The sequence below is a fragment of the Leuresthes tenuis genome, unplaced genomic scaffold (assembly GCF_036924035.1).
Source record: "Leuresthes tenuis unplaced genomic scaffold, fLeuTen1.0.hap1 SCAF_13, whole genome shotgun sequence".
Taxonomy (NCBI): Eukaryota; Metazoa; Chordata; class Actinopteri; order Atheriniformes; family Atherinopsidae; genus Leuresthes; species Leuresthes tenuis.
The window spans coordinates 16,662,878-16,673,492 of record NW_027325367.1 but is presented as its reverse complement, the minus strand read 5'-3'; the positions used below and the strand labels follow the sequence as shown (position 1 = coordinate 16,673,492).

Sequence of the window (10,615 nt, the reverse complement as noted above, 5' to 3'; positions counted from 1 at the left end):
TTGGTTTTAATCAGACCACAAAGCCCAAGATAATCTGTCTATCAGAGTACAGCAGGAGGAAGGCTTCAACATCCTACTGCCCCTCTTCCATGTTTCCCTTCTCTTTTCCCCACTCGCCCGCTTGTCAGCGATGTCATTATCTGCCTTTGGCCTTTATCCCTGTTCAGGCCTCAGGGCATTAGGAATGTTCGGCGCACGTGCCACACCGCAGGGCCCCAGTGTCTCGCACAGGGATAACGGCAGCAAGAGCAGAAGATTACTGTTTCATATTGATGTAACCGGTCACACTAGTTGACGTGAGAGGTCTGTCAAGTGCTCCGGGGCTGCTCCAAGTGCTCTAATTTGGTTTGCCCGAAATACTCTTACTGCAATTTATACCATATTTTATTCTTTAAAGCGCTGAGTGCACAATCCTCTCGTGTATGTCGGCGCCCCCTCGTTGAGTAGATAAGTTGATAGATGGAGTGCGACTACTGTCAATGTGACGTGTTCTTCAACATGGAAGAGACTTCAACACGGGCTGACCTCTAAACATGCCTGAGTAAACCTCTATGTGGTTAAATGTGGGATGCTGTAGAAGATGAAATTAAAAAGTTTATTTTATATGTCATTTTATGAGTTTGATGTTATGAGCGGACATAGCACTGTTTTTTCCCTTGAGTTAGATGACGTTTTTACACCTGAATGAGTCTGAGCTCAGGGTTAAGTGAATGAATACCGAATGTGTTTGATTCTTGAGGTACATTTCTGTGGAAATATGTCTTTTACTTGAGTCGATCCTTGAGTTCAGGACTTTCACACGTAATGGAGTATTTGCACCATCTGGTTTAGCTGCTTTCACCGAAGTAAATGACCTGAATGTTGTGTAAGTGCAGCATGTAGATGAACGCACACAGACGTGAACAGGAAGTCTGACGGTGAGGAGACGGAGGAAACATAAGAAAGGGAGGAAAAGAAGCCTGTTTGATGTTCTCAACAATGCTTTGTTTCTGTCAAGTCTATGATTCTAGTTTTTTATTTTTTTTTATTTTTTAATTTATGGGAAGTGAGCACTCGCTTAATGATGCCAGAAACCTCTGACAGATCAGCAAATGGAAGCATCTGTTAGAGAAAGAATCAATCCAGTGAACTGCAGAACTGACAAAACGCCAGCTTACCCCGGAGGAGACCCCAACACAATCGCCTAACTAGCTTTTTGTCTACCCCTGTTTCTTTCTCTGTAGGTCTAATTACCACATCCGGCTTATTGTCCTCTTGATGACTATAATTAATCAAGTTCTGCTCCCTAATCTCTGAATCTCATCATCCTTACTGCACACCAGGGCTGACCACACCGGATGGTAGCCTGATGTAAGCTCTTTTGGGGAGTGTAATTGTGTGCTTGTCTGCAACTTTGCATACCACAGCAAATTGCTTGGTCCAACCCTGCTGTGTGTGTGTTTTGTCAGGAGTATGTTTTTCCTCAACATGCAGGTCAGTAATTGTCACTCACCGCTTTTACCTTTATGTTCATTAACAGGAGTTGTGAAACTTATCTCCCAGGAATTTGAGGGTATTTAACATGAAAGTTTTTTCCTTCCTTTCCACCATGACATTTTCCTTCTCCCTTAGTCCTGTCCTCCCATGAGCTTCAGATGGCTTACCGGGCCCTTAATCTGTTGCCTGAGTGACATCACCCTCTCCCAGCACCCACACGCTTCTTACAGAACATTAGGCGAGGGAGGGAAAGCAGGAGGCGGTGGTCACTATTGGACTAGGGAAGGTGAATCAGATCAGCAGAGAGTTTGAGGGATACTTAGTAAAAGCACACAGGGCATGGCAGCGGGCACAATGGAGGGGGACACAAACATGGAGGAGTTGGTAGACCACGGGCTGGGGATGGAGGAGACGTCCCACGGCCTGCTGAGGAGACCTTCACTGAAGGGGAGCTACCAGGGCGACTGCCTGCTGGCACCAGACACGGACTTCATGACAGGTAGAGCTGAGCTGGTTCAGATTATTGAAGGGCCGGTGCACTTAAATGACAAAAAGAACCTCTGTGGGTAAAATCCAGGTAGTTTTTCCACCTCCACCTTAGAGCATGGACGGGATTGCAGCTTGTTTTTGTGTACTATTAATTGGAATGAGTGATAGAAATGCAGGCGTGATGAACAAATAAAGGGATGCAAGCATGTGGGGTTCACGACGGTCTGCAAGTTTTCGGGTTTACTTTTGATTTGTCAAAAGAATCCATGGAAAATAGTAACTTAACTGAAATCCGATAACGTGGCCGAGGAGCATTGCCTGACTCGACAAGTACATTTGTACAGAACTTTGTATGTAGCTCTTGTTTTCTGGCAGCTGTCATTACAAACATGTCATTCATACCAATTTCTTTTTGCCTTTTGTGCCACTTGGGATATACACTGAGTGAAAACCAGTTTTTCTTTGCATGTCAGTTGGTAGGCAGTGTTGGCTCTCAAACAAGATAAAAACCAAAACACTGTATTCTTGAACATTTAGTATTTACTCAGAAGCCATACTGTCCAAACTGTGGGTGTTGTGGAACGTGTCTCACCTGAAAAGGGAAATGCAGACGAACATCCCGTCCTCTTAGGGACATTGATATCAGTGGACTGATGCATGCGTAGCCTGTGAGAGTCAGCTAATGCTGTTCTGTCTTTTAAGAGACACCATCTGCAAGCAGAGATTAAAACACTTCACTGGCTCAGTGTGCTGCAGTTATGCCTTAATGTGTTTTGATTTAGCAAAAATCCATAACAGGTTTATGGATTCTGAAAGTGCTGTTTGGGTGTGTGTGTGTGGGCATGACTAAATGGACGTGTGTTGTGATGCATTAGCATAAAATGCACATCAAGGTGCCTGCCTATTCTTAGTGAAGCTCACTTAGCGCAGACACTGAGCTTTGGGTTCGCTAATTCTCTTTTACAGTACTAGGATTATGTGCTATTCTAATCCCAATCCCATATGGAGTGTATGGAGGTGGCACGAAGATGATGTCACTGCCAGGACGAGTAGGAATAGAAGATCATGAACCTACACAGAATCACAACTCTCCATGAGATGCAGATTACTGCTGGCTGCATAGTTGAGTGATTATACTGAATGTCCTCGCCCACAGCAGATCAACACTGTTAGGAGGAAACGCTCATATCGCTAATGATTTACAACAAGAAGGGAGAAAAGAAATCAACATTTTGGAAGATGATTATTACAGTTACCAAATTTAGGATGACAGGAGTTTTGGCCTCTACCTCTTAGGCATCATACTTTTTCTCATTATTATTTTTATGTTAAATTGCATTTTATTTCAATAAAGATGGTCCTATGGTTTTTTTTCACCTGTAAGCAGTTTTTGGTTAAGTTTGCATTTGACCACAAGGAACCTGATGATACCATCTTTCGTTAACATTTTTTAAATCTATCAACTGTAGTAACCAGTTAGCTAACAATTTCAAACATACAAACATGTTACTTCTATCTAACATTGTAACCATTAACTTTATCTGTTGATTTTTTCTCAAACTTTAATTTATTACCGATATTATATGTAACCATTTAACATGTAATGCTAACATTATGTTTTGATATAGTTAATGGTTGAAAGTGCAAGCTAGCTATATTTCACTAGCTAAGAGTTTTAACCATTTTACACTTTTAGCTAGCTCGCTATTTCAGTTATTTTGCTGTTAGAAATTTCAGGGATTGGAGTATTGAGCAGCAGTTATATTCAAACATAAACTTTCCCGTTAACATCTACATTAAACCAAATACTCCATGACTTGTTGGTCCTGACATGCTAGCCTTATTACCAAAGTACAGCCAGGTGTCAGACATGCACACAGTGTTTTGACACTTTCATTAGAGCTAGCAAGATTCCAACAAATACACTTCTTGAAGTTGTGCGTCCATTTATTTGGCTAATTTAAAATCACATTTTGAGTGATGGGACACAAAACCATTTTCTGGACTATTTCATTGCTGTTAGCTATTCAACCCCTTCAACCTTAGCATTATTTTTAGATCTTTCTGCTTTTTTCCCCCCCAAGACATTAGCTGTTGCTGCATTTAACCCACTATTTTTAGCAAACAGTTTCGGCTATTTATGCATTCCTCCAGCTATTCAGATCTTTTAATCACAACTTTTTAGTGTTGAACAAAACTAGTTGGGCTTCTCAACAAACTACCAGCAACCGAGCCTGCATTTTCGTTGAGGTGAAAAGACTGCAGAAAAAAAAACTGGCCCTCGCAGTGCTCGCTATTAGTTTACTCTGCCTCTGCTTCATATTCGCAGTTACTCAAGATGTCTACTGCTGTACAACGCAATAGCAGGTTCTGCTGTTTCCTTTATGTCTCTATCCCACAGTGACACATGGCTTATGTGTGGGGGCGGGGTCAAAGAGGCTAAATCTGTGGGATTAACATTGTACTCTGCACTCCTACACACACACACACACACATGCAAGTCCACGAACACACAAATAAAGACAATTCAGGCTGAATTGGACGACTGCTGAGTTTTTAAGCATTATTAACCCCACCCCCACCCTTATATACACACACACACTGAGCAAAAGGCTTTGAGCTCTATCAAACACATCACTGTGTCCCAGAGTGCGCCGATCAACCACCAAAGAAACTTGACTAGATCAAAAAGCCACCACGTTCCTCTCCTGTCGCTCATCTTTTTATCATTTGGACGCTGGAAACAGGACACCAATCTGTGAGTGTGTATCTGCGTGTGAGACATAAGTGGAAGCGAAGGCGATGAGATCTTAGTGGACACCAGCCAAATTAGATGGAGGGAGAGCAGGGCAATCGGATTGGAGCCAGAGGAGGAAAGAGGACTGAAAGAGTTTGCTTGCGAGAGGAGAAGAAGAGGAGGAAGACGTCTGGGGTGGAGGAAGATGGTTCAAGTGGCCACCAGAGGAAAACTGAATATACATCAGCATCCAGCAGCTCACATGGTATTCACCTCTGAATCATTATCACTGTGACTAACAGCTAAAGAAAGATCAAGTCGAATGTAATGGAGGAAAAGCAATGTTATTGTGTTCTGGATGTGCGCTTTAATACCATTGTTTACATGCTGCTGTATGATGACAGTGCAGATGATCTGCTGGGTCCAACTGTGACGTGACCTCATTACCTTGATTTATGCCATACAGACATGAATAGGGGATTTCAAAGAGCTTAACCCTTTCTCTGATTTCAGCTTCACAGATCTTGTTGACAAGACAGCTGTGTGTGTTTTTCTCTCGCCATTCTTGTCTTGGTCTCTGTTTATGTGGTCTTGTAAGTCAGTTGAGGCCTTTTACTTTTTGGAGAAGTTTGCCGACTCGTGATGAAATCTTGAAGCATTTTTTGGGGGGAAGGGGTGTCAAAAGGTCTGATTTTTACTTTGTTTTACTGATGGCAACAGAAATCCAAACAATGATACTATTTTGATGTCAGTGAAGAGGTTCAGAATAAATACATTGCTATCAAACTAATTTATCTTTGATTTTGGGGGGGGGGTCAAGTCCCCCTTTTTTTTGGCATCTGAAATACACTGAAACCTAAAACTGTAAAAACCTACCTGCTTTATATAAAGTATGGGTTTTATTAGTTGAGACACAACTCAATATTGATATTTCCTTCTTTTAATGTCCCAAATAATCGTTTATAGCAATATTTTAGTGTAGTGCAGTAGCTCCACCATCTCAGTAGTTATGTAATGTATTTGAAAGGCAGCAACGAGATAATCTGCACCCGGGTGAAAACATGTCATGCTGTGTACATATTCAAGGATTCAAGGATTGCACGCACAGGGACAAAGCTAGAGCGACAATGCAGTGACATGAATCTAACTTTTCCCACCTCCCGATGTGTCCCCCTTCTTCCTCCAGACGGCTGCAGCTCGGCAGCCAGCGGCCTGGATGTGGTCGACCGCCTCACCTATTTGGAGCAGAGAATGCAGATGCAGGAAGATGAAATCCAGCTGTTGAAGATGGCTCTGGCTGACGTCCTCAAGAGACTCAACATCTCTGAGGAGCACCAGGCTGCAGCAGCTGCCGCAGGCAGGAGAGCACCGATTGCCAAAGGTGAGCCAAGGCCAGCGTTATCATGCTGACCTGCACTGTGCGCTGCAGGACGTCAGCTTTTCTAACTGTTGTTTTTGAGTTGTACGTTGTCTTTCAAGGGCAGCTACTTGAACTTTATTATCATACAATATGGGTTTATCATATTTATATTTGAAAGGACCATAGTACACGTATTTACAAGTTATTAATCTTACTTTCGGGGCTGCTAAAATATGCTGACATTCTTTACACATTGCGCCACAGCACTTCTTCTCATCTTTTGTATGAAATGCTCTGCTGTGGCTCCTGTCTCTTTAAAGCCCTCTTCCCAAAGGCCCCAATCTACTCCGACCAACTGACTGGTCAAAAAAAGCCAAAGTATGAGACAGTTGCTCAGACTCTACTGTGAGCTGTTCTCACCTAGCAGCAAGACTGAAGGAGCGTGTGGCCTGGAAAACGCGGTTGTCAGGCATTTCAGACAGAATACTGCCCTTGGGTGTGGGTGCTGAGTTTTGTAGCTTTTAGGAAAAAACGACCAAACAACCAAACGAAAAGGAAAAAGTCCCCGTAGGTTATGTATGATTATCTATACATCAAACTTTATTTAAGTCCAAAATAACATCCTGGAAATGCCCCTCATTTCAATCAATAAATACATTCAGCTAGAAATCACATAAATAAAAAAGTAAACAGTAAATCCACAAATATACTTAGAAAATACTTAAAGAGACATGGAATATTAGAAAATATTTGGCACTTTTGCTTGGAAGGGGATGCTGTGTAGTTGTTGATTCTGATTTATTAACTGATTCATGGTTTCACAGAATTATTCGTGCTAGAATGCGGCCATTTTTATTAATCCATGAATAGTCTCGAACGAGCTTTCTTTGTGCATACAGCAAACAGAGCAGTCACAACAATGACCAGAAATATAGTTCACAGAACTAATCTTCCCCTTGTGTGTGTGTGTGTTTCCATAGCCAGGCCTGTGTCTCTTGCTCTGCCCTCCAGACCGCCCATGGTGACCTCCAGCGCTGCTTCTGTGAAGAAGAGCTCCACGCTGCCCTCCAGCTCCACAGCCAGGAACTACAGCCCAACGCCACCTCGAAGGTAAGGCATCACAGCTCGGTCTGCAGGCAGGAAGCTGGGCAATATTTAATCAGTTTTTTTTTACATATTCGGATTAGTTTTACTTGTTAATGTTGGATACTGTCTGATACCAAGGTTATTGTTGGGTGATTTCTTTATCCTCCACTGTGTGAGCCTCTCGTCTCTCACAACCCTCTCGATAAAAAGCACCCGGAGTGATAAGAAAGCAGCCACAAATAGCACTAATGGGAAACTGCCCTAATCAGACAGCTCGCAGTGAAGCTTCAGTCTCAGATCTCAAGTTTCAAATCTCATTGTCTAAGGTGCAATCAGCAGACACTCTCCATTATCTTAGAAACGCTGCACATGGATGCTCAGTAATCATCCCAACATTGGCCTTTATTCCAAAGCAATATTCTCTTCCTCTCAATTACCCTTCAAATGATACTGCCATTAGTTGATGTTGGTCAGAAGCCATGATAGAGCCTCTCCATGGTACCTTAATGTGCTACCACTATATCTGCAGTACGCTGATATAATTGCACAGAGCAATGTAAATCTCTATTCACTTAAGGCTGTCTGCTTATTATTACGATGGAACAATCCTCTTCAGTGGCACCAGTTCATTTCTCTACTCTCTTATTTCCCCTTTTCCAGAGTTGATTAACGTATTGTTTTCATAACAACGACTCCTTTTTAGAGTGTATAATGTCCTCTGTCCAAGTCTGTTCCTTCATTTTCATCTTCCTGTATGTCTTTTCTTTTTTTTTTTCTTCTTTTTCTTTCTAGCGGTGTGAGAAGTCCACTGGGTAGCGTGAAGGACAGTCCATGTAAGACCACTAAAACACGACCCACCTCTGCAGCCTCAACCTTCAAGAAAACTGCAGAGAGGTAAGAAGCTATTTATGTATAACATGAAAGGCATACAGTACTGTGCAAAAGTCTTAAGCCACCCATCATTTCTTTATATTTTCCCTCCAAGGAGCCAGACTGCCTTATAATCTTTTAAAATGGTCTTGAGACATAGTCCTCCAATTTTTCTAAAGGTCTGACGGCACCCAGCTCAAGAGATGATCCAGTGTTGAGTCCATTGATAACAGAAGACAAAGGATAGAACCTAGTTTAAACCATTTTCAGTTGCATGTTTAGGCCCTTTGTTACCGGCCGCCTGTCACAGACAAACGTGATTTGTTCCCAATTCCTCAAATACCAAAGGTAACACAGTCTGAGAGGCATAAAGTAGCATTTCGCACCAACAGCCTAATCAGAAATGGTTTCCATGGAAGGGTGGCTGTCAAGAAGCCTGGAGAACTATTCCTGAAGACTGCTTAAAGAAATGACAGAAAGCCTTGTCGAAGAGGGTTCAGACTGTTGAAAAATAAAAAATGCTCGTATCAAATATTGATTTTCACGCTCATTAGAATCAGAGAAACTCTGTTTTTCCTTATGTACTGTGTTTCATTAAATCGCTTTACCCATCTCTGTTTTCTTTGCCATCGATAAAGAAATTAGGAGTGCCTCTTGGCTCTTACATAGAACTGTATCTAAGCGTACGGTTTCATAATTCATTGTGAAAACTTTCTGTGCGCTTTCTATGGGCTAAATGACCTCTAAAGTCAAATGTAACTACTTCCTAAAGATCATCCTGTCATGTATGAAAACGATTTATCATTATTTCTTTCTAAATCCCATTGCAGGGGGACCCTAAAATGTTTAGTCAACCTGAAACTGATTTTGGTCTTTCACACTGACTCCCTGTTCTTGTCAGAGATTCTCTAAATCCGTTTCCCCCTCTTTTTGGCCTTCTGTCCCAATATAGCAGCAGCAGCAGCAAGTCAAAGGAAGCTGCAGTAAGTGCAGGTGAGAGAACACTTTCTCTGTATTGTCATTGTTTCATTCTCAAACTGCTGCGGAGCAAATAGTGGGAAGATTTACGTGAAAGACTGACATTTCACTGGGAGCTATTGTTTGCAGCACATAAACTACCTTTTTATGTGTTTGTGTGATATTTTGGCGCAGGGACGAGGCGTGTGACATACTGCAAAGGTAGGCTTCGCCCCTGACAATAAGGAAAACACTTTAATGAACCATTGAGTTGACACAATTGTGAGTTTTTCTTTTGTGCTCATTCTTCATTTTTCACATCTCACCATGACTTTTGTCCCCATTCCCCTCCACCTCTTCTTTAACATTTCCTCCTCATTTATCCACGCCATTACATCACTCTTTTCCAACTGGCGACCCTCCTCTCTGCCTATTCTCTCACCCTCCTCACCTCATTTCACCACTTCACTTAGTGACTATGCAGATCTATCTGAGCCCCCTCACAAGAAAGACTGGGTCTTCTGAGGCTGCTAAGTCTGCGTCTCCGGTGCCTGCTGACAGTGGGCCCGTGGCCACGCCCAGCCCCCCTCGGGTGAACGGAGGAAGCAAGCTGGGAATGAAGAAATCAACCCCGTCCTTCACCCTAAACCTCCAGAAAACTACAACCAGCCAGGGCACGCAGCAGGACATATCCAGCTACAAAAGTCCCACCAAGTCACCCAGTCAGTACTTTCAGATTTGTTACTGACACCGACCGAAAAGTCACTCTGAAAATGTTTAAATCAACAGTTTACTTTGAAAAACTCTCCCCCAAACCGAGGCTACTAATTCAAAACATATTTTCAAAAGCCTCACCGAATCACCTGAAACTGGAAAAATATGCGCTTTTTTTGTGACATTAATGTTAACATGTTTGAGGAATTCTAGTATCGTGTTCATTTATTCATTTATTTATTTTGAGAATAGTCAACACTTCGATGGGTTTTTACCTTCTTGGGAGACGGCAGCATAGTTGTGGCTCTATTTGTCCCACTTGAAATGTGCATATTGTTTCCCTGAATGCCTGCATTCTCCACTAATGCTCTGTCACTCTGCATGAGGCGCTGTCAGTCTGATTGCCTGCGAGTGCAGAGTGTGACATAAGGGGGAAACTGTGTGAAATGAGTGAGTCTGCGTCTGTTTGCTGTGATGTTGTCATTTGTGTTTTTTGATGTTTCATCTTAGATTCCACCTCAACCATTTTAATTCAGGAGAATCAATAAAAAAAATAAACTAAAATAATGGCTTTTTCTTATAACATGTACCACAGTGTGTGTAAATAATGTATATTTGGCAGTGATCCTGTTCCACTGTGTGTGTCGTGCTTTCCTGGCATGGTTAAGTTCAATCAGCCCCCCGGAGAGAAAGAAAAGTGCAGCCACTGTAATGAAGCACTTCTCTGATGATGGCTTACGCAGGTCGATCGGCCACTGAACACTTTGATGAGCAGGAAATTGCTGGAAATCACCTGTCATGACCCCCACAGTTGGATGAACATTCGAGTGGACACATGAGGGGAATACTTGAGCTACAAACCTGCTGGGAGCTCAACAAAATATACTTTCAGAAAGTTCCAATAAAGCAGGAGTCCAGCTGACTCT

The 10,615-nt window shown here is 42.4% G+C and overlaps 2 protein-coding genes across 2 annotated transcripts in view; both read left to right on the top strand.

Annotated features, from left to right (window-relative positions):
• The window catches only part of LOC140267119 (methylmalonate-semialdehyde/malonate-semialdehyde dehydrogenase [acylating], mitochondrial-like), a 118,544-nt gene that overhangs the window by 24,955 nt on the left and 82,974 nt on the right, over window positions 1-10,615 (top strand). The window lies entirely within an intron of this gene.
• On the top strand, window positions 1,771-10,135 carry LOC140267443 (uncharacterized). Its single transcript, XM_072362713.1, has 7 exons — window positions 1,771-1,975; window positions 5,889-6,083; window positions 7,043-7,172; window positions 7,941-8,042; window positions 8,983-9,011; window positions 9,171-9,197; window positions 9,449-10,135. The coding sequence occupies exons 1-7, from the start codon at window positions 1,816-1,818 to the stop codon at window positions 9,721-9,723; spliced, it is 918 nt and encodes a 305-aa protein (XP_072218814.1). The 5' UTR covers window positions 1,771-1,815; the 3' UTR covers window positions 9,724-10,135.

Coding starts and splice junctions, on each gene's coding strand:
- LOC140267443 (XM_072362713.1), top strand. CDS start 1,816: ATGGCAGCGGGCACAATGGAGGGGGACACAAACATGGAGGAGTTGGTA. Junction 1,976..5,888: donor AGACACGGACTTCATGACAG/GTAGAGCTGAGC, acceptor TTCTTCCTCCAG/ACGGCTGCAGCTCGGCAGCC. Junction 9,012..9,170: donor GGAAGCTGCAGTAAGTGCAG/GTGAGAGAACAC, acceptor ATTTTGGCGCAG/GGACGAGGCGTGTGACATAC.